Source organism: Myotis nattereri (assembly GCF_964212035.1).
Source record: "Myotis nattereri genome assembly, chromosome: 2".
Lineage (NCBI taxonomy): Eukaryota > Metazoa > Chordata > Mammalia > Chiroptera > Vespertilionidae > Myotis > Myotis nattereri.
The window spans coordinates 160,261,375-160,286,305 of NC_138076.1; the positions used below are offsets into that span (position 1 = coordinate 160,261,375).

Genomic DNA, 24,931 nt, shown 5'->3' on the forward strand with positions numbered 1-24,931 from the left:
GTCAGGGCACACACCCGGGTTGCGGCCTCCATCGCCAGTGGGGGCCGTGCAGGAGGCAGCCAATCAATGATTCTCTCTCATCACTGATGCTCTATCTCTCTCTCCCTCTTCCTTCCTCTCTGAAATCAATAAAAACATATATTTTAAAAATACTAATAAATCAATCTCCAGAGTCGACCAGGACTCATAAAGGCCTGCTATCACAGGGACAGTTAGTGGCAGAGTTGGTTCCAGGATCTAAGCTCTCAGCAGACCTGAAAGGTAGACCAGATCTCCCTTCATCCTAACTGGCCTGGAAGCCAGGAGCATTAGGGCTCTGTTTCTACCACCCACTCCTGTGACACCTGGGACAAGTCACTTCGTATTGGCAACTTTGGTTTCCTTATCTATAACATGGAGAGTTAATATTTCACAGGGTTGTAGTAATGATTAAATGAGACAATAGGAAGATACAGAAAACTTGCTTTATGGGCTTGTAAGGTACCAGTGACATTAAATCTATAAGAAGGTACAGAATTATTTTATTCTGGTTGTGTCTGGATCAAAGGAACAAAGGCTAGAGTAGCAGAAGGTAGTGGGGAAAGGACAAGGATTTGGGGCACGTGAACTTTTTAGTATTGTGACCTACAATTAAATAAACTTGATATACTATTGATAGGGGCGTCCTCTTATCTGATAGAGAGAACACCTGAATTAATCTGAAAAATAATCATATTATTTTAAATCTTAGAACACATATACTTATATGAATAGGGAGTTAAATTTCTTACATGCGAATAGGGGGTTAAGTTTTTCTTAAGTTTCCTTTCAAGGCCTGTGCCAAGCGATTGAGGAGGTGACTCAGCTGTGAATCCAGCAAACAGAACCGATAAGCATGGTCAGGACAACTCACCAGGAGTCAAAACATCACCTCATCAACATCATCTCATCGCCTGATGACTAAAGGGTAATAGCTGAGTCCACTCCTGGCCTCACCCTGGCCCCTTCCCCTCTATAATCCTGTCCCCTGCACCTTGCTGGAAGGCAGGATTTGATGCTTGTAAGCGTGCTGTCTTCTGGGTTGGCTCGCCTCTTCAATAAACGCCCCATATGATTCACCCCTGCCTTCCTTATTGGACACAGTGACAGGCAGCCGGAGCCCAACCCGGGTTTCCCGGTAACACTATCAAGTACTTTTGGCCAATTGATTGGTCCCTTGTGTGAAAGGGGGGCACAGATTTTGTGACATTCTTCATTAACGACATCATGTCCCATTCTAGGCGTCCCTCACCTTGCAAAGCCAACCCCTCTGCTGGTCCCACTGGTGTCTCGAAGGATTCGAGTGGAGATAACTTGGCCAAAGGGCTTCAGCATTCCCTCCAGTTCTTGCTCATCCATTGACAGTGGGAGGTTTGATATGTACAGATTTGTAGGGTCCTGCTCCTGTTGCTATGGAAATAAAAGAGAGAAAATGACGCTCACATCTCAGCCTTCATCCACAACATAATATCTCAGAAAAAAAAGATAACGGGAAGGTTCCCACATAAACAAAGAGAGTCTTAACTATTTGTAACAAACATCTAGCCCTACTACCGTGGATTGTATATTGAGCCCAGGATTTCCCCCCCCCCCCCCCAAAAAAAAAGAGAAAGCAGGTTTAATATCATTAGTACTGTATAAGCCCGTAATACGAGTCATTGATAAAGTTTTGGCTGTCTCTTTAAGAATTAGGCAGCGCAGCGCTCCCCCTCCCCCAGCAGCCGTCCCGGGGCAGGGTTCTCTGGGACCGCCCCGTCCGCCCCGTGCGCCCCGTGCGCCGGCTGGATTGTTTTGAGTAATCCCCCCCCCGCCCACTTCCGGCCACAGCGGACTCCTCAGAGGAGGAGTGCCCGCCCGCTCCGGGACGGAGGGAACGCGGGAGAGGGGAGAGGGGAGGAGGAGGGCGGAGGGCTCTGGGCTGGGGCTGCGCCGCGGCCACGGGCACCGCTCACTGCCCCCCGGAGCCCGGGCAGCTCTGGCCCAGCAGCTCTGCAGCGCCCCCTCTCCGCCCCGCCCCGCCCCGCTGCCAGGCTCTTCTGCCCGCGGGCGAAACGTGCACAGTGGCGACCGCGTCCCACAGCTGGACTGTTGAGAATTTCAGCAGCCGCTCTGCTCTAGACTGTGGGTCACAAGCAGCCTGAACCCCTCGTCTGCCCTTCCCTTCAGGGCTTCCGCTTTCCTTAATGACAGCAGAGGTGGCTGGCTGCCCTGCCCCACCAGCGCCGCAGAATTCACGACTTCCGACCGGCGAGAGGGCGGTGCCACCGGAGAGAACGGGGAGGGAAAGGCCCTGGACTCCAGGCAGATGTGCGGAGGGACCGGCTGCTTCCGCCGGGATGGCCCTCCCCCCGCCCCCCACGCCCCGCCACGGGACCTCCCCACCCCGGGGCACAGGGCCGGGAGGTGGAACGCACTGTTCTGAGCTGCGGAGAGGCACCACTGGCTGCCAGAGCGTGTTGCACAACCCCACAGGCTGTGCGGTGGGGGGGACCGGTGGGGATGGGGAACGGCGGCGGACGGGAGCAGGCCCCTGCACCCGCCTGCCTGCTGACCATCCTGGACAGAGCGACCTGCACGTCGCCTTCCTCCAGCAGCCGGGCGGTGCTAACGGGGCCGGGCCCAGGCTGTCTTTGGCCAGATAATAGTAACAAAACCACTGCAGGCGGCCCTTGCCCGTCAGCATCGCGGCTCTCAGCCCCCCGGAACCTCGGAACTGGACCTTGTTGCTCACACAACCCCTCGGAGGGAAAGACCTGGGCGCACCCTTACCTTGGCCATCTGTGCCTGGACGCCACTGGCTTTCAGTGCTGTCACGGCCTTCTGTGCGGCCGAAGGACTGTCGAAGTCCACAAAGCCGTAGCCTGGAATGGAAACAGCATCACTGGGCGGTGGGGGGAGACGGGCAGGAGGCCCAGGCTTTCCAGGAGAAGAGGGAGGGTGGTGACCCACCCAACACAAGCGGGAGGGAGGCTTCAGGTGATTACCCGCCCGCTTCTCAAGCCCTGTGAGGTTTGGTCTATTTTTTAAAGAATATGCCTTTATTGGTTTCAGAGAGGAAGGGAGAGAGAAATATCAAGGATGAGAGAGAATCGTCATCATGATCCGCTGCCTCCTGCACACCCCTTACTGGGGATGGAGCCCCCAACCCGGGCATGTGCCCTGACCGGGAATGGAATCCATGACCTCTTGGTTCAAGGGTTGACACTCAACCACGGAGCCACGCGTTGCCGGGCAATTTCAGTTACTTTTAAGCTAAGCGTGCCCAGGGCAACGAGGTCCTTGTGGTGTCCTCGCCTTTCACCCTCCCTCCACAGATATGAGGCTTCAGGAAGGAGGCTCTTCTAATAATCTACAGCACCCCCACTCTGACTTCTTCAAAAAACAACCCTTCCTCTTTTCTAGCTACACCCCAGAATGCTAGGCATGGGAATACAGCCTCTTTTTAAAAATATATAGTTTTATTGATTTCAGAGAGAAAGGGAAAGGGAGAGAGAGAAACATCAATGATGAGAGCGAATCATCGATTGGCTGCTTCCTACACACCCCTACTGGGGATCGAGCCCACAACCCAGGCATGTGCCCTGACCGGGAATCGAACCGTGACCTCCTGGTTACCACATAGGCCGATGCTCAACTACAGAGCCACACTGACAGCTGGGAGTACAGCCTCTTCATGGCAGATAACCAGCTACCTGCTGGAAGAAGCCGTTCTCCACTTCAACCTACATACTTTTCCTCTCCTACAACTCTTACATCTCCACCTAAAACTGCTCAAAACCCAACAAAACTGTTAATCCTCACAAAATAATACCTACTGAGTCATCCACTACTACCACCAAAAAGCCTTTACAATGCTTTGCTAAAGAGAAATAATCTCACCTGCCTCTGCCCATATACACCATCCAGTCCAGGGGAGCATGAGGTTCAAAGGAAGCCCAAGGGACTCCAAGACTCTTTCGTGCAGACTTCTAGCCTTAGGTCCCCAAAATAGCATTTGCAGCTCTAGCTATCTGGTCACCAAAGAACCTAAATATCTGCTAGTCTTAAAACATTTTTATTGATTGATTTTTAGAGAGAAAGTGGGAAGAGAGGAAGGAATATTGGTTTGTTGTTCCACTTATTTATGCATTCATTGGTTAACCCTTGTATGTGCCCTGACTGGGAATCAAACTGGCAACCTGGGCGTATCAGGACGATGCTCTAACCAGCTGAGCTACCTGGCCAGGGCTCTGCTGGTCTTTTAAGTCTGAAAACCTCTGAGATTTCTCTCTGGCCTTGGGTACTCGGGACATTCAGCAGTAAAGGGCAGGGACAAAGGATGGACTCACGCACAACTGCTCTCCATTACCAGGACAGCTCTTTTCTCACCTTTGCATTTGTTTGTGGTCTTGTCCAATATGGCCTTCGTGGAGACAATCTTGCCATATCTAAGGGAGAAGAAAACACAAAGTGATCATCTGGGGGCAGGTGTGTAGGAAAGGACAGAGAATGAGGCATCTGGATGAACCCAGTCCTTTCTCCATTCCCACTACGACACTGACCCTACCCAAACCTTAATAACAGGAAAAGAGAAGATGAATTTAAAATGTTAGACTTATCATGTAAACCTAATTCCCAAAGCTCCCCACAAGAAGTAAGGCAACTGTAGTTCAACACGCTTCTCTCTTCTTCTCCAACTAAGATTCAGACACTAGTTAGAAAGAGATTAGTGTCTTTTCAGGAGAGAAGTTTGGCAGGAATTCCTGAAGGACTAAAAGCAACCCTTGATGTTACTTATCTTCTTTTGGACAAACACCATTCCTCCTATGAAAAACCTATAGACATTTATCTTCTCTGACACCCAGATCCCTATCCCTCTACTGATTGAAGGTCAACCTGAACCAAATTTCTTGTGTTCAAATCCTGGTTCTGCCTCTTTGTAGCTATGTGTGATCTTGGACAAGTCATTTAACCTTTCCGTGCCTCAGTCTCACCATCTGTAAGATAGGAATCGGATTGCTGGGAACAGGAAATGAGTTCATAAATATAAAGCACGAGTGTCTACCACATGGTTAACATGTAAACACTCTTAACTGTTATCACTGTTATTATATTCAAGTGACCTCAGCTTTAATCTACTGCAAATGGCTCTCCTGCTTTACTGTATTCTAAAACTTCTATTTCTCATCGTCAAGATTTGAGTGTGTTAGGAGGGGAGTGGGCACACAACCAGGTAAGAAAATTATCCAGCCCTAGCCGGTTTGGCTCAGTGGAAAGAGCATCGGTTTATGGCCTGAAGGGTCCCTGGGTTTGATTCTGGTCAAGGGCATGTGCCTTGGTTGCAGGCTTGTTCCCCAGCCCTGGTCGGGGTATGTGCAAAGGCAACCAATCGATGTGTCTCTCTCACATTGTTGTTTCTCTCTCTCTCTCTGTCTCTCTCTCTCCCTTCCACTCTTTCTAACAATCAATAGAAAAATATCCTCAGGTGAGGATTAACAAAACAAAACAAAAAACACAAAAAAATAAAGGAAGGAAAATTATCCAAAACTTGATGACAAGGCAAAACGACGATTGCATATCCTTTCAACATCACTCTGGAATATTGTCTAAAAGGCCCACTCAAGCCCAGCCGGCATGGGGCTCTGTGGCTGAGCATCAACCTATGAACCGGAACCACAGGTTTGATTCCCAATCAGGGCACATGCCCAGTTTTGTGGGCTCGCTTTCCAGTGGAGGGGCGTGCAGGAAGCAGCCAATCAATGATTCTCTCTCATCACTGATGTTTCTATCTCTCTCTTTCCCTCTCCCTTCCTCTCTGAAATCAATAAAAATATATATATTTTAAAATAAATAAATAAAAAAAATAAAAGGCCCACTCAAGGTATGTTTTATTATTTAGCGAGTTGTTTAATTTACTATTTACTACTGATTAGGGCCCAGGCTTAGTGAAGATACATACTAACCCGTTGATTTTTATCCAGTAGAAATGCAAATAATTTCTGTCCAGTAGAAAAGAAAATCCCAAAGGTTACTGTTTTATTGTTCTTTGGAATATGAACCAGTTTTGTATGTAACCCAGCAATCTTATTTCAGCATTCTCTTTTCCGTATCTCAGTCCCTCAAATGCTTTTTGAACTCATTTTACCTTCCTGCTGGTTCCCTCACCAATGAGTGGAATAAATCTTTGGCATGTGTTCACCTATATTTGTATGACAGTCATGTTTTCAACATGTTGAAAGAGCATACGTTGGCAGCAGAGTGGAGTGTCACAAGTCAGGGATTATATGAGCAGCGTTCCACTAGAAAAATTCTCTCCACTCCACTCCAGGAGGGTGAAAATATTAGAGAGAACAGATAACACTAACAAAGTTACAAGATTTAACTGAAACCACTTAGCAGGGACTGACTTTAAGACCAATATCCCAAAGAAGCATTTTTCCTTTCGCTCTTCTCATCCCTAAAGCTTGTGGGATGGTTGATGTATGCGTTTCGCTCCTTGGGGACCTCTCACTGACTTTTTTAGTGGGGCTTCTTCGAACCAATGGATTAGAAAGAATAAGCTAAGCAATGCCCTGGAGGCCGGGAAAAGAACACATTAAAATGGGGGGGAGGAGGGAGGCGGGGTGATCCTAGCCCTTCAGGGCTACATACTTGGATTCTTTCCCAAATTTAGGCAAAGGAAGAGCGGCATGAGACTAGGCCAGAGGACACGCACGCTGCTATCCCTGCGGAGGCCCCAGGGTGGAGCTTGCTGTGGTCTGAGCAGCCTGAGACTGAGCTCAGAATTTCCAGGCAGCTGGCGGCCGCTGAGCCGCTCCCGCCGCCTCCCCCTCAGACGGAGCCCCTCCAAGAGAACTGCGAGCTCCCGTCCCAGACTCCACGCCTCTCCTCCCCACCCACCAGGGCTTAGGATCCAGCCACTTGTACTTCCCCTGCAATCCGGAGAGAGACCAACTGGGACAAAGGCAGGACGTCCTTCTACGCATAGGAAACACCCTTCCTAGAAAGGTTTAACTCCCAGCTCAACGCGTCCCTGAGGGGTCTACTGCCTCCCTTTCATCCTAAGTCACCTAGCCCCACGCTTTCCCTGCCTCGCTGCCACCTCTCCATAGTCCCCTTTCGGACTCCTCACTTCCATCCTACATGCTGACCCTGATTATGTTCATCCCTTCAGACACAGCAGACGGCAAGGGAAACTGCTGGGAAAAACTTGAGTTTTTTCCCTGTCATGTGGCATGAGAAGATTTCTGTAGAACAATATATCTAGGACAAGAAACACAGGTGCGGAATGAAGGAATTAGACTGATAAGTATTCTTTTCCCTCATGAACCAACATTTCTGCCAATTTCCATTCCCCCGAAACATTACTAGTCCTAGACTAAGTGCCATTGAAATACCTTCCTAGCAAGGTAAGTTGCGTTAAAGGAACCCGTGTTATACATACATCTAGCCTTTAGAGTTGAGTTTGTGTAGCCTGGTGCTAACAAAAACATCCATATGATTTGCAAACCACATCAGAAGAGTAAGGGATTTATGGAGTGCATAGGCTGCCTCACACAACTATATTTTGCAGGCAGAGTTCTGCTTCTCTAGGACGTGGAGCCCTGGAACTTACATGCGCCGTTGTGGGAGTCCGAATTACTGTGACCCCTTCAGAACATTGTCCAGCAACAGAAGCTGAACAAATGCACATCCTCTGAGTCAGCAATTTTACTCGTCGGTATAGACACAACATGACTGTGTGCACACGTGCACCAAAGACACGCACAAGCTCCGAGCAGCACTGCTCATGTGGAAGTGGACAACCTCTGGGATGGGAAAGCGATAGTAACTGAGAGGCGGGCTTCTGAAGAGGTGGCGGTGTTCTGTTTCTCGATCTGGTAACAATAAGGCTGTGTTCACCGTGTAAAAACTCACTGTTGTAAATATGCTTACGATTTGTGCATTTTTCCGTGCACTTGTTATACTTCAAAACGAAGTTTTTAAAAATGGTAAATTTACATAATCGACGGTTCCAATTTTTCTCCTTCGACCATCCACTTACCAAAATTCAGTTTTCCTTCTCCCCAGTAATGTTCCCATTCCATCCCCCGACTTTTCCTCTAGATTATTTGAAACATATACTTTTTCTGCCTAAAGGAAATGAACTGGCATTTCGACACACTTGCAGTTTTCCCAGGATTCTTAACTGGGCTAATTCCATAATAGTTACCTCCACTTTCTGACTCGAGTCTACTCCGAAGAACCCCAAATGTCTTTAGAGGGAAGATGCAACGTAACCGCCTCTTTCTTCAACTTCTTCTTTACCCGCTAATCTGAGGGCTTCTCTGGTTCACTGGGTATATCTCTAGCAGCAGAAACTCTTCTAAGTACATAATTCAATTGACTAGTCCCACTTGCTTATATCCCTCACTGCCTTTGGAGTTGCTGAATATTTCTATTCAAGGTGTAAGGATAGGAATCTTTCCACGAAGACCATTAATTCTAGATACTTGTTAGAAACAAAGTCATACACTAGGCTTTAAAGGCCAGCCTTATCCTGGCTTTCCTCAGAGAAACAAAAGGTTTTATATATTAGTAGCAGGTAGAATTTCTTTAAGAGGGGCTGCTGAGAAACCTTATGACTATGGAGTAGAAGCAAAATAATATTGTATTTCAGGATAAGAGTATCTGGCAACAAGCCAGTATCACCCAATCTATACTGTCCCTGGAAGCCTACCCACACATACCCCAACTTACGACTGACACAACTTGACAAGGTCCTGGTCAGTAGTGCCTGGCTGCAAACCCCGGATGTAGAGGTTGGTTTTGCTCAGCTGGTCATTTCCACTGCTCCCGCTGCTGCTGTTAGGTGTGCTGTTGCTTGGACTAGGTGGTGCCATCTGCTGAGACAACGACACATATGGCTGCAAGGAGACATAAGGAACAGAAGGTCAAAAGGATTAAACATGTAGATGTTGGAGAGTGAGGAAGATCCTGGCACCTTGGAAAGAATGATTTTGCCCTGGCTGGTTTGCTCAGTGGATAGAGCGTCGGCCTGCGGACTGAAGGGTCCTGGGTTTGATTCTGGTCAAGGGCACATGCCTGGGTTTCGGGCTCGATCCCCAGTAGGAGGCATGCAGGAGGCAATCGATCGATGATCCTCTATCATCACTGATGTTTCTTTCTCTCTCCCTTTCCCTTCCTCTCTGAAATATATATATGTGTGTGTGTGTGTGTGTGTGTGTGTGTGTGTGTATTAAATAAAGCCCCCCCAAAAAGAAAGAAAGAATGATTTCAAACTTTAATAGCAATGAACTTGATAGGAGAGTTTAAAAAAATAGTAAAGGAATTCCTGTCTGCCATAGAATAAATAAGTACATAATTGTCTTACCTATTTTTCAGGAATAATGAGGGGCCAAAATAAGCTTGTTAAGGTTTGAAAAAAGGTACTTTGTTACAGTGAAATGTTTTCAGCACACAGATGCTAGAGAACACAGTGTGTGCCTCTTAAGTGAACCGTATCATTTAGACAAGACTAATAAAATCGAGGTTCCATTAAAAAATGATAAAGAGGAAATAATAAAAACTTGTCAAATCACGAAGTAAAAATAAGTTGAATGTTTTTATGAACAAGATTATTCATAAAACTGTAGAATAAGAACTGCAAAATACATGCAAGAGCTTGAAAATTATTGTAAATTTGGACAAATAAAATACTAATTACCATATCGGGTAGTAAAAAATGAAATTTTTATAATGATATTAGGGGTTTAGTCAATTCTAAGTTATCTACAAGTTTTAAAAGTTTAAATAAATGAATAATAGATACATTATGGTCAAGCAATCTAGGATGGGGGTGAAACACCTCTCATCTTTCACTAGTGATACAAGACGGAACCAGACTCTGCTAAACATTTTTAGGTTCTTCTATTAGAGATGAAATACCAGGCTGGCTGGAACATGGATCCATTCCTTCATGGCATATTTTAGATCCTTATGCTCTGTGTTTAATAAAACTCTAAATCTGCATAATTACCTATAATATAGTACATTTTACTACATCACACTAAGATTCCAGTTCTCCACTGGCTTAAAGCACTTGATAGAATAAATCTATTAGGAATTATTTTAAAATGCTAGTTTCATCCCTTCTCTCTCTCTCTCTCTTTTTCTCTCTTGTTTTGGTGGTGATGGTGGTAGTGAGGAATTGGATTAGTAACAGAAGAAAAGAAAACCATAAATATCAAAGAGGAAAAATTTCCCCCAAAGAATCTTAATTAATGTAAAATATGCCTTTTATATTTCATGCCTCTGACCTTTAGCAAACTTCAAAATTAAAATCTTGCCTGCCAGTGTGGATCAGTGATTGGGCATCGACCCACGAACCAAGAAATCTCTGATTTCTGGTCAGGGCGCATGCCTGGGGTTGTGGGTTGCGGGTTCTATTTCCAGCTGGGGGGCGGAGGGTGTGCAGGAGGTAGCAGATCGATGTTGATGTTTCTCTCTCATTGATGTTTCTATCTCTCTCTCCCTTCCTCTCTCTCTAAAAATCTATAAAAACATTAAAAAAAAATCTTTACTCAGGCTAAAATATGTTAAAGCAGGTATTTCCCCACCTTTATCAGGACAGGCATGCCTTGGAGATACTGCAGGTTCGTTCGGTTCTAGACCACCACAATAAAGCGAGTATTACAATAATGCAAGTCACACAGTTTTTGGTTTCCCAGTGCATATAAACAAATGTTTTCACTATACTCTTGTTTATTAAGTGTGCAATAGCATTATGTCTAAAAAAATATGTACTGTACATACCTTAATGAGAAAATACTTTATTGCTAAAAAATGCTAAGCTTCATCTGAGCCCTCAGCGAGGCATAACCTTTTTGCTGGCGGAGGGTCTTGCCTCAGTGTTATGGCTGCTGGCTGACCAGCGTGGTGGCTGCTGAAGGCTGGGGTGGCTGTGCCAATTTCTTTTATTTTTTTTAAATATATTTTTTATTGATTAAGATATTACATATGTGTCCTTATCCCCACATTACCCCCTATTCCCCCCCCCTCATGCCCCCCCCCCCCGTTGTCCGTGTCCATTGGTTAGGCCTATATGCTTGCATATAAGTCCTTTGGTTGATCTTTCCCCCTTACCCCCACCCTCCCCTACCTTCCCTCCAAGGCCTGACAGTCCAATCAATGCCTCTCCATCTCTGGATCAGTCCTTGTTCTTCAGTTTATGTTGTTCATTATATTCCACAAATGAGTGAGATCATGTGGTATTTATCCGCTCTCCAGTTCCATCCATGCTGTGGCAAATGGTAAGAGTTCCTTTTTCTTCTTCCTCTTCTTAAAGAGTACCTTTCAGCATTTCATATAATGCTGGTTTGGTGGTAATGAACTCCTTTAGCTTTTTCTTATCTGTGAAGCTCTTTATCTGACCTTCTATTCTGAATGATAGCTTTGCTGGATAAAGTAATCTTGGTTGTAGGTTCTTGGTATTCATCACTTTGAATATTTCTTGCCATTCCTTTCTGGCCTGCAAAGTTTCTGTTGAGAAATCAGCTGACAGTCGTATGGATACTCCCTTATAGGTAACTGACTTTCTTTCTCTTGCTGCTTTTAAGATTCTCTCTTTGTCTTTTGCTCTTGGCATTTTAATTATGATGTGTCTTGGTGTGGTCCTCTTTGGGTTCCTTTTGTTTGGGGTTCTCTGCGCTTCCTGGACTTGTAAGTCTATTTCTTTCACCAGGTAGGGGAAGTTTTCTGTCATTATTTCTTCAAATAGGTTTTCAATATCTTGCCCTCTCTCTTCTTCTGGTACCCCTATAATTCTGATGTTGGTACGCTTGAAGTTGTCCCAGAGGCTCCTTACACTATCTTCATATTTTTGGAATCTTTTTTCTTTTTCGGTTGGGTATTTTTTGTTTCTTTGTATTTCAAATTTTTGACTTGATTCTTGGGATCCTCTTGTCTGCTGTTGGATCTCTGTATATTATTCTTTATTTCAGTCAGTGTATGCTTAATTTCTAGTTGGTCCTTTTTCATATCCTCGAGGGTCTCACTAGATTTCTTGAGGGTCTCACTAAATTTATCGGCGGTTTCCATAAAATTCTTGAAAAACCTTATAAACGTGGTTTTGAACTCTATATCCAGTCGTTTGCTTTCCTCCATTTCTGTCATTTGTGACCTGTTTCTTTGTCTGCGCATTTTTTATGCTTCCCTGTGTTGGTAGAGTGGTTTTGTGTGCTAGGTGTCCTGTAGGGCCCAGTGGCTCAGCCTCCCCAGTTACCTGAGGTGGACACTCTTGGTGCACCCCCTTGTGGGCTTTGTGCACAGTCTTGTTGTAGTTATGCCTTGATTGTTGTAGGATCACTGGGAGGAGTTGACCTCCAGGCCAATTGGCAGTGAGAATTGGCTGTGTCTGCAGTGGGAGAACTTCTGTGCTGAAGACACCCTTCTGGGGCAAGACTTGCTTCAGTGGAGCTTTGGTGCTCACTGAGTCTGCCCCCTGGATGTGTCCCTTATGGATCTGAGGAGTTGTAGTCCGGATGGTCCCCCTCTGACCACTGGGTACACTGGCTCTTGGAGGTTACCCAGCAGGAGCTATGAAGAGAACTGCAGATTCCCCTTCCTTTTTTGGAGTTTGGAGGTGCCCTGATGAGGCCCAGCTGTGAAGCAATGCAAGCTGCTATGGGGCCTTGGGCCTTCTCTTGGAAGTTCTGGGTCTGTGGCCCAGCTGCAGTTTGTTAGGTAATTTTCAGGTTGCAAAGGGCCAGGGCATTCATATGCAAAAGCCTCTGCCACAGCCTGGGTGGGGCGGGGTCTCAGGGAATCAAAGGGCGGAGCAAGGAACTATGGCAGATTCTCAGCCCTGCCCTAAGGGGCTGCGCGCGTCTCAGTGTCCTGATAATTTAATTGCTGCAAGCACCTCCGAGGGAAAGCCACCCTCGAGTTCCGAGTTCTGCCCACTGCCAGACAGTCCAGTTTCTCCTCGTATGAGTCTTGGGTCCCCAGAGACTTCCCGGAACCGGAGTTCAGAGCAGTCGGGAGCTTGTGACTCCCTCCCGATTCAAAAAGACAGCCGTGTCCTCGGGTGCCAGCCCCTTTCCGCTCACTCTCGAGCCTCCATACCTTTGCACTTTACTTCTGCAGCTCCTCTGACCCTCAATGTGCTTTTCTCCTACCTTCTAGTTGTAGAATTTCCGCTCCGCCAGCCTTCCTGCAAGTTCTGGATGATGTCCGTTTTGTCTTTTTGTTGTGTTTTTAAATTGTTGTAGGAGGCAGCAATTTCGGTGTTTCCCTATGCCGCCATCTTAGTTTCTCCCAATTTCTTAAAATAAGGAACAGTGAAGTTGGCCACATTGACTGACTGTTCCTTTCACAAATGGTTTCTCTACAGCAGGTGATGCTGTTTGATAGCGTATTAGCCACAGCAGAACTTCTTTCAAAATGGGGGTCAATCCTCTCAAACCCTGCCCCTGCATTAGCAACTGAGCTTATATAATATTCTAAATCCTTTGTTGTCATTTCAATCATCTTCCCAGCATCTTCACCAGGAGTAGATTCCATCTCAAAATACCACTTTCTTCGCTCATCCGTAAGAAGTAACTCCTTATTTGTCTCATCACGAGATTGCAGCAATTCAGTCCTATCTTCTGGCTACTAATTTTCTGGCTGTTTCTTTTCCCACCATACCTGCAGTTACTTCCTCCTCTGAGGTCCTGAACCCCTCAAAGTCATCACGAGTGTTGGAATCAACTTCTTCTGAACTCCTGTTAACGTTGATATTTTGACTCGTCCCATAAATCGCAAATGTTCTTAATGGCATACAACATGGTGAATCCTTTCCAGAAGGTTTTCAATTTACTTTGCCCAGATCCATCAGAGGAATCACCACTAACAATGGCAGCTATAGACTAATGAAATGTGTTTCATTTTTTTCAATATATATATATATTTTTTTTTTAGAGAGAGGAAGGGAGAAGGAGAGGGAGAGAGAGAAAAACATTGATGTGAGAGAGAAACATTGATAAGTTGCCTCCTGTACCCACCCTCTGGACCTGGACCAAAACCGCAACCTGGGCATGTGCCCTGACGGAATCAAACTGGCAACCTTTCGGTGCACGGGATGATGCTTAACCAACTGAACCACACTGGCCAGAACTGAAATTTGTTTCTTAAATAATAAGACTTGAAAATCAAAATTACTCCTTGACTCATGAATGTTGTGTTCCATGAATAGTTTAATCTCCTTGTACATCTCCATCAGAGCTCTTGGGTGTCCAGGTGCATTGTCAATGAACAGTAATATTTTGAAAAGAATCTTTTTTTCTGAGCAGTAGATCTCAATAACGGGCTAAAATATTTAACAAACCATGTTGTAACCAGATATACTGTCATCCAGACTTGATTGTTCCACTGATTAGGCACAGGCCAAGTACCTTTGGCATAAATCTACTTAAGGGCTCTAGGATTTGGGGAATGGTAAATGATCATTGGCTTCAACTTAAAATCACCAGCTACATTAGCCCCTAATAAGAGAGTCAGCCTGCCCTTTGAAGCTTTGAAAGGCAATGGCTTCTCTTTAGCTATGAAAGTCCTAAATAGCATCTTCTTCCAGTACAAGGCTGTTTTGTCTACATTGAAAATCTGTTATTTTCTGTGGATGCCTTTATTAATTATCTCAGCTAGATCTTCTGGATAACTTCCTGCAGCGTCTACATCAGCACTTGTACTTTAAAAATTACACACATATATATATATGTTTTTATTAATTGTAGAGAGAAAGGAAGGGAGAGGGAGAGAGAAAAACATCAATGAGAGAGGAGCATCATTGATTGGCTGCCCCCTGTACGCCCCCTATTGGGAATGGAGACCCCAGCCTGGGCATGTGCCCTGACCTGGAATCAAACTGGAGACTTCTCTTCTCGGTGCATGGGACACTCAACCAGAGCTGCGCCTTGCACTGTTGTATGGAGACGGCTACTTTCCTCAAATCTCATAAACCAACTTCTATCTTCAAACTTTCCTCCTGCAGCTCTCACCTCTCTCAGCCTTCATAGTATTGAAGAAAGTGAGGGCCTTGCTCAGGATTAGGCTTTGGCTCAAGAGTGCTGTGGCTGGTGTGGCTTCTCTCCAGACCACGACAACTTTCTCCATATGAGCGATAAGGCTGTTTCTCTTTCTCATCACTCATGTGTTCCCTGAAGCAGCACCTTTAATTTCTGTCAGAAACTTTTCCTTTGTGCCCAAACTGGTGTTCTCAGTGGCTAGAGCATCAGCCCACACACCAATGCATCTCGGGTTCAAGTCCTAGTCAAGGGCATGTACCTGGGTTGCAGGTTTGATCCCCAGCTCCTGTTAGAATGACTTATTTAAAAAACAAACAAACAAAAACAAACAAACAAGAAATAACAAATGCTGGCACAGATGTGAAGAAAAGGGAATCCTGAAGCACTATTGGTGGGAATGTAGAATTAAAAACAGTGTGGACCTACACACCCACACACACATCCACATCCACAAACATAAATAAAAATAAAAACAGTATGGAGCTTCCTCAAAAAATTAAAAATAGAACTTCACAGTTCCAGCAATCCCACTTCTGGGTATATATCCTAAGGAGATGGAACCACTATCTTAAGAGGTATCTGTACTCCCATGTTCACTGCAGTATTAGCCACAGTAACTAAGACATGGAAACAACCAAAGTGCCCATCATCAATGGATAAACAGGTAAAGAAAATTATATATATACAATTATTATTCAGACATTAAAAAAAAAGAAGTAGCAGAGAACCAAGATGGCGGCATAGGTTAACGCCGGAGTTTGCTGCTTTGAACAACTACTTCAAAAGTGAAACTAAAAGACGGAGGGACATCACCCAGAACCACTGGAACGCTGGCTGAGTGGAAGTCCTACAACTAGGAGGAAAGAGAAACGCATACGGACACTCAGAGGAGGCGCAGTGCTCAAGTCAAATTCTGAGGTGCGGAGTGCGCGGAGCGGGCTGGCGGCGGAGGGCGCGGTTGGCGTTTTCAATCGGGAGGGAGTCGCAGACTCTGAGCTCCAGATCCGGGCGAGTCTTTAGGGACCCAGACTCAAACGGGAGAAGCGGGTCTGCCTGGCTTCGGTCAGAGCGAGTGCAGCTTTCTCTCCGAGCTTTGCAGCCGTTGCTGGGACTCAGAGAGGCAGAGCCCCTGGGGACAGGACTGAGAGCCGCCATAACTGCTCTCTCCAGCCCACCCTGTTGATCCTATGCGACCCGCCCCGCCCAAGCCCCGCACAGAGGCATTTGCCGGATAGCCTCAGGCAAACGCCAGATTAGCACCTCCCTAGAGGACAGAAGTTCTCTCACTGCTGACACAGCTGATTCTCATAGCCACTTGGCCTGGAGGTCAAACCCTCCCTGGAATTAGCTACAACAATCAAAATTTAACTATAAGACCACAAACAAAGACCAGTAGGGGGTGCACCAAGGAAGCATAACAAAATGCGGAGACAAAGAAACAGGACAAAATTGTCAATGGAAGATATAGAGTTCAGAACCACACTTTTAAGGTCTCTCAAGAACTGTTTAGAAGCCGCCGATAAACTTAATGAGATCTACAAGAAAACTAATGAGACCCTCGATGTTATATTGGGGAACCAACTAGAAATTAAGCATACACTGACTGAAATAAAGAATACTATACAGACTTCCGACAGCAGAACAGAGGAGCGCAAGAATCAAGTCAATGATTTGAAATGCGAGGAAGCAAAAAACACCCAACCGGAAAAGCAAAATGAAAAAAGAATCCAAAAATGCGAGGATAGTGTAAGGAGCCTCTGGGACAGCTTCAAGCGTACCAACATCAGAATTATAGGGGTGCCAGAAGATGAGAGAGAGCAAGATATTGAAAACCTATTTGAAGAAATAATGACAGAAAACTTCCCTCACCTGGTGAAAGAAATGGACTTACAGGTCCAAGAAGCGCGGAGAACCCCAAACAAAAGGAATCCAAAGAGGACCACACCAAGACACATCATAATTAAAATGCCAAGAGCAAAAGATAAAGAGAGAATCTTAAAAACAGCAAGAGAAAGAAACTCAGTTACCTACAAGGGAATACCCATACGACTGTCAGCTGATTTCTCAACAGAAACTTTGCAGGCCAGAAGGGAGTGGCAAGAAATATTCAAAGTGATGAACACCAAGAACCTACAACCAAGATTACTTTATCCAGCAAAGCTATCATTCAGAATTGAAGGTCAGATAAAGAGCTTCACAGATAAGGAAAAGCTAAAGGAGTTCATCACCACCAAACCAGGATTATATGAAATGCTGAAAGGTATCCTTTAAGAAGAGGAAGAGGAAGAAAAAGGTAAAGATACAAATTATGAACAACAAATATGCATCTATCAACAAGTGAATCTAAGAATCAAGGGAATAAATAATCCGATGAACAGAATGAACTGTTGATTATAATAGAATCAGGGACATAGAAAGGGAATGGACTGACTATTCTTGGGGGGGAAAGGGGTGTGGGAGATGCGGGAAGAGACTGGACAAAAATCGTGCACCTATGGATGAGGACAGTGGGTGGGGAGTGAGGGCGGAGGGTGGGGCGGGAACTGGGAGGAGGGGAGTTATGGGGGGGAAAAAAGAGGAACAAATGTAATAATCTGAACAATAAAGATTTAATTTAAAAAAAAAAAAAGAAAAAAAAAAAAAAAGAAGTAAAGCCCTAGCTGGTTTGGCTTAGTGGATAGAGCATTGGCCTGGGGACTGAAGGATCCTGGTATTGATTCCTGCCAAGGGCACATGTTCAGGTTGTGGGCTTGATCCCCAGTAGAGGGTGTGCAGGAGGCAGTCAATCAATGATTCTCTCTCATCATCGATGTTTCTGTCTCTCTCCCTCTCCCTTCCTCTATTAAATCAATAAAAATATATTTTAAAAAAAGAAGAAGAAGTAAATTCTACCATTTGCAACAGCTTGGATGGACCTGGAGAGTGTTATGCTAAGCAAAATAAGCCAGTCAGAGGAAACAAGAATCACATGATCTCACTCATATGTGGACTCTAAAGAACAAAATAAACTGTTGAACAATATAGATCCAGAGACATAGAAGCACGAAACAGACTGATGAATCTTAGAGGGAAGGGGAGGTTGGTGGGAGGGAGAGGAGAGATAAACCTAAGATCTTATATGTGTATATGCACAACCCATGGACACAGAAAATATGGTGATGAAGGCCTGGGGCGGTGGAGGTGGGGGAGGTGGGGGATGGAGGTGGGATAGAAGGCGTCAGTGGGGGGAAAGGGGACATATGTAATACTTTCAACAATAAAGATTTTTAAAAATCCTTTAAAAACAAACAAAAATTTTAATAACTTTATACTGGGGGGGCGGAAAATGAGAGGCACCAAGTACCTAAAAAGACTGGGGTGTTAGACATGCACTCAGGCTACCACTGCCCTACTGCTGCCTCCTCTCCAGGAGGAGACTAGTTTACTCTTCGAGGCCACACCGGGGAACTCTGGGTTTACAGCCACTACACACAGCTGAGCGGGACAAGGGCTAAACTGAAAACACGGAGATCAAGTAACACCCACAGCCGTTTCTCCAACCTCCCCCCTCCTAGGAGACTGGAGGACTTCTCTCTGGGAAAACTGACCAGCCCAATAGAAAAGCTCTGTAAATGACGACTTCCAGGTCTGTTCCTATGCAACAGCTTGGTCACCCATAGTGAGGGTTCCCCTTTCCAGCAGGGCTTCCATCTGTTTTGTCAATACCTTCCACTTAAACAGCCAAAACGCATGAGACATTTAAGGAAAACCTTTGAAGTCAATGACCAAAACAAACAGAACACCCCCACCCCCCTCCCCACAAAGAAACTCAAAAGAAAAAGAGATAAAATAGAAGAAAAAACTCAATAATAATTTTTTTCTCCAAATATATGTATTTATTGATTCAGAGAGGAAGAGGGAGGGACAGAGAGAGAAGCACCAGTGATGAGAGAATCATTGATTGGTGGCCTCCTGCACGCCCTCTTCTAGGGATGGAGCCCGCAGCTGCGGCCTGTGCCCTGACCTGGGATTGCACTGTGACCTGCTGATTCATAGGTCAACGCTCAACCACGGAGCCTCGCTGATCAGGGTCACCTCAAATTTAAAATGTGTTATTTTTAAAGCAAAGGCTGCACAGGTGCCCTTTGAATGAGCACAGGTTGTGACTTAGTGGAAAAACTCAATAATAATTAAAAGTCTCAAAAATTTTAAACAAAAATATTTCATCGATGAAGCAAAAAATAAACAAAAAAAGGAACTTACAGAGACAAAAGTTCTTGGACATTAAAAATATGATAGCAGATATTTTTAAAATATCCATAGAAGGAATAGTAGATAAACAGAAGATAAATACCCCAGAAAGTAAAAGATTAAAAAATAGAAAATATAGTAGTCCCCCCTTATCTGTGGGAGATACGTTCCAAGACGCCCAGTGGATACCCAAACCCATGGATAGTACCAAACCCTGTATATACTCTGCTTTTTTCTGTACATACATACATACCTATAATAAAGTTTAATTTATACATTAGGCACAGTAAGAGATTAACAACAATAACCAATAACATAGAATAATTATAACAATATGCTGCAATGAAAGTTATGTGAATGTGGCCTGTCTCTCTCTCTCTTTCTCTCTAATAATTTTTATGTATTTCAGCCAAACCTGTTCCTAAGTCTGTGTGACCATTCCTTACTTGCATTAGATGACGTAATGTCACTCATTTCAGGGCTCCCTTCCTGAAGTCTTCATAGAGGCTCAATGCTTTCTGCCACAACACGGGCCCAGCAATCAGAACACACTTTCTGTGTGGGTCTTCCACCCACAAATTTAATTAAGCACTTACCATGCACTATGGCTGTAACTTTTGCAGTGTGAGGTGCCATAGCAAAACCAGCATACATTTCTTTTCTTTCCTCACAATTTCACAGACAGAAGATTCGTTCCTACTATAGATCTTGGCAACTTCAGCACACAGTTTTTAAAATTTTTCTTATTAAATTGATGACTTTCACCTTTTTACTAAAAGGAAGCACTTTACAGTTTCTCTTTGGCATATCCAAATCGCCAGCATCACTACTCTTGTGCTTTTAGGCCATTATTGAGTAAAACACGGGATACTTAAACACAAGCACAGCAATACCAAATCAGTCAGCCTCCTAACCAAGAAGCCTACTGAGGGACTGGATATGCTAGACCAGTGATGGCGAACCCATGACATGCGTGTCAGAGGTGTCATGCGAACTCATTTTTTTGGTTGATTTTTCTTTGTTAAATGAAATTTTAATATATAAAATAAATATCAAAAATATAAATCTTTGTTTTCCTATGGTTGCAAAGATCAAAAAATTTCTACATGTGACACGGCACCAGAGTTAAGTTAGGGTTTTTCAAAATGCTGACACGCCGAGCTCAGAAGGTTCGCCATCACTGTGCTGGACAAAGGGAAGATTCATGTCCCAGGCGGGGCGGAGCAGGAGGGGGTGAGAGTTTAGCGTGTTACTTAGGACAGCACGCTACTCAAAGCTTATGGTTGTTCATTTCCCCATTTGATGGGGGGAAAAGTCTTTTCAACAAATGAAATTGGGAAAACTCCATATCCACCTGCAAAAGAATGAACTTGGACCCTGGCCAGGCAGCTCAGTTGGTTAGGGCATTGTCCCAATATGCCCAGGTTTTGGGTTCAATCCCTGATCAGAGCACATCCAAGAATCAACCAATGAATGCATAAATAAATGGAACAACAAAGCAGCGAATCTCTCTCTCTCTTTTCTTCTCTCTAAAATCAATAAAATAAAAAATAAGAATTAAAAAATAATGAAGTTGGACCCTTACCTTACACTGTACACAAAAATTAACCCAAAATCGATCAAAGACCTAAACATAAAAGCTAAAACTATAAAACTCTTGAAAGAAAACATAGGGGGAAAGCTTCATGAAATTGGATTTGACAATTTCTTAGATATGGCACCAAAAACATAGGCAACAGAAGAAAAAGTGATAAATTAAACTACATCAAAATTAAAAACTATACTTCAAAGAACACAAGCATGAGTAAAAAGCAGCTTACAGAATGAAAAAATATTCACAAGTCACATATCCGCTAAGAAGTTAATATTCAGAATAGATAAAGAACAACAACTTAACAACAAAAAACCAACAATTCATTAAAAAATGGGCAAAGGACTTAAAAAGACATTTTTCAAAATAAGATATACAAACTGCCAACAAGTACATGAAAGGATGCTCGACATCACTAATCATTAGAGACATGCAAATCAAAACTACGAGACACTATCTTACAACCATTAGCATAGCTACTATCAAAAAAACTGAAGGTAAGTGTTGGCAAGGAGTGGAAAAATCAGAAGAACCCTTGCGCACTGTTGATGGGAATGTGAACTGGTATAGCTGCCATGGGAAAAAAATATGGTGATTCCTCAAAAAATTAAAAATAGGATTACCATATGATTCAGCAATTCCACCTCTGGGAATACACTCAAGGGAATTGAAAACAGAGTCTTGAAGAGATATTTATACATCCATGTTCATAGCAACATTATTCACAATAGCCAGACGATGGGAGAAGCCCAAGTGTCCCTCACAGATGAATGGATCAACAAAATGTGGTAAATACAGTCAACAAAATATTACTCAGCCTTAAAAAGCAAGGAGATTCTCGTCCTGGCTGGGCCAGCTCGGTTGGTTAGAGCGTCATCTGCTGCACCAAGGTTGTGGGTTCAATCCCCAGTCTGGGCACATACAAGAATCAACCAATGAATGCATGGATAGGTAGAACAGTGGGTCAATCTCTCTCTCTCTCTCTCTCTCTCTCTCTCTCTCTCTCTCTCTCTCTCTCTCTCTTATCAACCAATAAATAAAAAAGGAAGAAAATTCTGACATAAATATCAACATGGATGAACCTTCAGGACATTATACTGAATGAAATGAGCTAATTGCAAAAAGACAAATACTCTATGATTCCATTTATATGAGGCATTTAGAGAATTCAGAGAGACAGAAAGTAGAACAGTGGTTGCCAGAGGCTGGGCGAGGGGGGCGGGGGGGGAGGGAGTTGTTTAATAACGATGTAGACATTCGGCTTTGCAAGATGAAAAGAGTTCTGGGGATTGGTTGCACAGCAATGTAAGTAAATGTACTTAACACTACTATACTGTACACTTAAAAATGGGGAAAATGAACATTACGCTAAGTGAAATGAGCCAGTCAGAGAAAGATAAGTACCACATGAATTCACTTATATGTGGAATCTAATGAACAAAATAAACTAACAGACAAAATAGAAACAGACTCACAGAGAACAGACTGACTGCTATCAGAGGGAAGAGGGGTGCAGGGCTGGGTGGAAAAGTGAAGGGATTAAGCACACACACACAAAATGCACAGACACAGACAACAGTATGGTTATTACCAGAGGAAAGAGGGGGTGGGGGAGTAGAAGAGGGTATGGGGGGGGGGATGGTGATAAAAGGAGACTTGATTTGGGTGGTGAACACACAATACAATATACAGATGATATATTATTCTATCTAATAATAGACAAACATGGTAATTGACCTTACCTTTGCTATGCCTCCCATTGGCTAATCAGCGTGATATGCAAATTAACCACCAACAAAGATGGCGGCTAATTTGCATACTGCAGGCAGGGCGGGACAGCGCCATCCCACCTGCCCTGCCGTCATTGGGCTTGCTATCTGCGACCCGGGGCGGCAGGCGTCCATGTGTGACCCGACCCGGGCGGCGCCCCAACCCCCGAATCGGCCCTGCCGTGTGCGCGACCCGGGTAGGTGGGGCAGGCACCGAGGGATTTAGCCTGCCATCTGCCATGCGGGGAGCAGGCCTAAGCCAGTAGGTGGTTATCTCCCGAGGGGTCCCAGACTGTGAAAGGGCACAAGTGGGGCTGAGGGACACCCTCCCACCCCGCCTCCCCCGCCAGTGCACAAATTTTTGTGCACTAGGCCTCTAGTAGAATTATATATCTGAAACCTATATAATTTATTAACCAGTATTACCCCAATAAATTCAATAAAAAAGTTTTGTAAAAATGACAAAAATGGTAAATTTTATGTAATGTACATTTTACCAAAATTAAAAATAAATACAAAATAAAATAAAATAAATAAAAAACAAATACAGCCTGGCGGGGTGGCTCAGTTGGTGAGTGTCATCCTGCACACCAAAAGAAAAAGGTTTCAGGTTCTAATCCTGGTCAGAGAACTTATCTAGGTTGCAGGTATGATCTCTGATTGGGGAGTGGGGCGGGGGGGGGGGGGGGTTACCAGAGGCAACTGATCAATGTTTCCTTTATACATCAATGCTTCTCTCTCTCTCCATAAAATCCTCAGGTGAGAAATGGAAAAAAAAATACTCTATAGGAACTACTCTTACAAGAAGCTTGATTACAAATAAATAAATAATCTTGCTCTTTGAAAAAAATAAAGAAAGGATAGTAATGAGTAAACAAAAAGAAGCTTGATCATGAAAAGGATCAGAACAATGGGACAGTAACTGGCAGGAGACATGAAATTAAAGCAGCTTTTCTCTTTATTATTTTTTAAGATGACAGACACTGTTGACTTCTTTCTATGCAAAAAAGAATAATGAGAATGGAATCATGTCTTCCATAGGTAATTTTAGTTGTAATTGCTCACCTTATGATCATTAACTATGTATCAGTAAAGTAGGTACTAGTATTATGGGTAAGCCCAGGTTTTTGGCCCTAGTACCAGCAAGAATGAAGTTACCATTTACTGAGATGAAGAAGACAGTGAGGACAGTTTTGGCAGGGCCAAGAGGCAGGAAGCAGGCTGCAGCTCTGTTGTAAACATGTTAAATTTCAAATGTCTAATAAACATCTACATGGTGGTGCTACCTGTGATGTTAGATATATGAATCTGGGAAGCAGGAAGGCAGTCCAGGGTGAAAATATAATTTAAAAGTTGTCACATATAGATGATATTTGAAGTTACGAGACTGAATAAAATTATAAAAGGAGAAGTGTGGACAGAAAAACTCAAGGAGTGAGTCTACAAGGTTTGGAGATCAGGAAAATTGCAAGGAAAGGAGCCTGAAGAAGAGAAGCCATAGGAGGAACCAAGATGGCGGCATAGGTAAACACCGGAGATTGCTGCCTCGCACAACCACTTCAAAAATACAACTAAAAGACGGAACGGACATCACCCAGAACCACAGGAAGGCTGGCTGAGGGGAAATTCTTCAACTAGAAGGAAAGAGAACAGCATACCGAGACTCAGAGGAGGCGCAGTGCGGAAAATACAAAGGTGGGGAGGTGCGCGGAGTGGGCTGGCGGCTGAGGGCGCAGTTGTCTGTTTCAATCGGGAGGGAGTCTCAGGCTCTGAGCTCCAGTTCTGGGCTAGTCTCTAGGGACCCAGACTCAAACGGGAGAAGCGGGACTGTCTGGCATCGGTCGGAACTCGAGGGCAGCTTTCTCTCCGAGGTTTGCAGCAGTTGCTGGGACTCTGAGAGGCAGAGCCTCTGGGAATGGGACTGAGGGCAGCCATAACTGCTCGCTCCGCCTGCCCTGTTGATCTCGTGTGACCCGCCCTGCCCAAGCCCTGCACAGAGCCATTTGCTGGATAGCCTCAGGCAAGGGCTAGATTAGCACCTCCCTAGAAGACAAAAGTTCTCCCACTGCAGACACAGCTGATTCTCACAGCCAGTTGGCCTGGAGGTCAAATCCCCCTAGTATTACCTACAACAATCAAGGCTTAACTACAACAAGACTGCGCACAAAGACCACTAGGGGGTGCACCAAGAAAGCATAAAAAAATGCGGAGACAAAGAAACAGGACACAAATGTCGATGGAGGATATAGAATTCAGAACCACACTTTTAAGGTCTTTCAATAATCTTCTAGAATCTGCCG

The 24,931-nt window shown here is 44.5% G+C and overlaps 1 protein-coding gene across 3 annotated transcripts in view; it reads right to left on the bottom strand.

The window, feature by feature from the left end:
- Positions 1–24,931, bottom strand: part of RBMS2 (RNA binding motif single stranded interacting protein 2) — a 59,738-nt gene that overhangs the window by 17,682 nt on the left and 17,125 nt on the right. For 2 of the 3 annotated variants that reach the window (XM_081084391.1, XM_081084390.1), the window contains exons 2-5: positions 8,737–8,903; positions 4,387–4,445; positions 2,788–2,879; positions 1,271–1,428 (exon numbers count right to left, since the gene is read on the bottom strand). In XM_081084391.1, the coding sequence (XP_080940517.1) occupies positions 1,271–1,428; positions 2,788–2,879; positions 4,387–4,445; positions 8,737–8,903 (476 nt within the window). Of the gene's footprint in view, positions 1–1,270; positions 1,429–2,787; positions 2,880–4,386; positions 4,446–8,736; positions 8,904–14,870; positions 15,029–24,931 lie in introns of those variants that run through there. The other variant, XM_081084392.1, reaches the window with a different exon arrangement.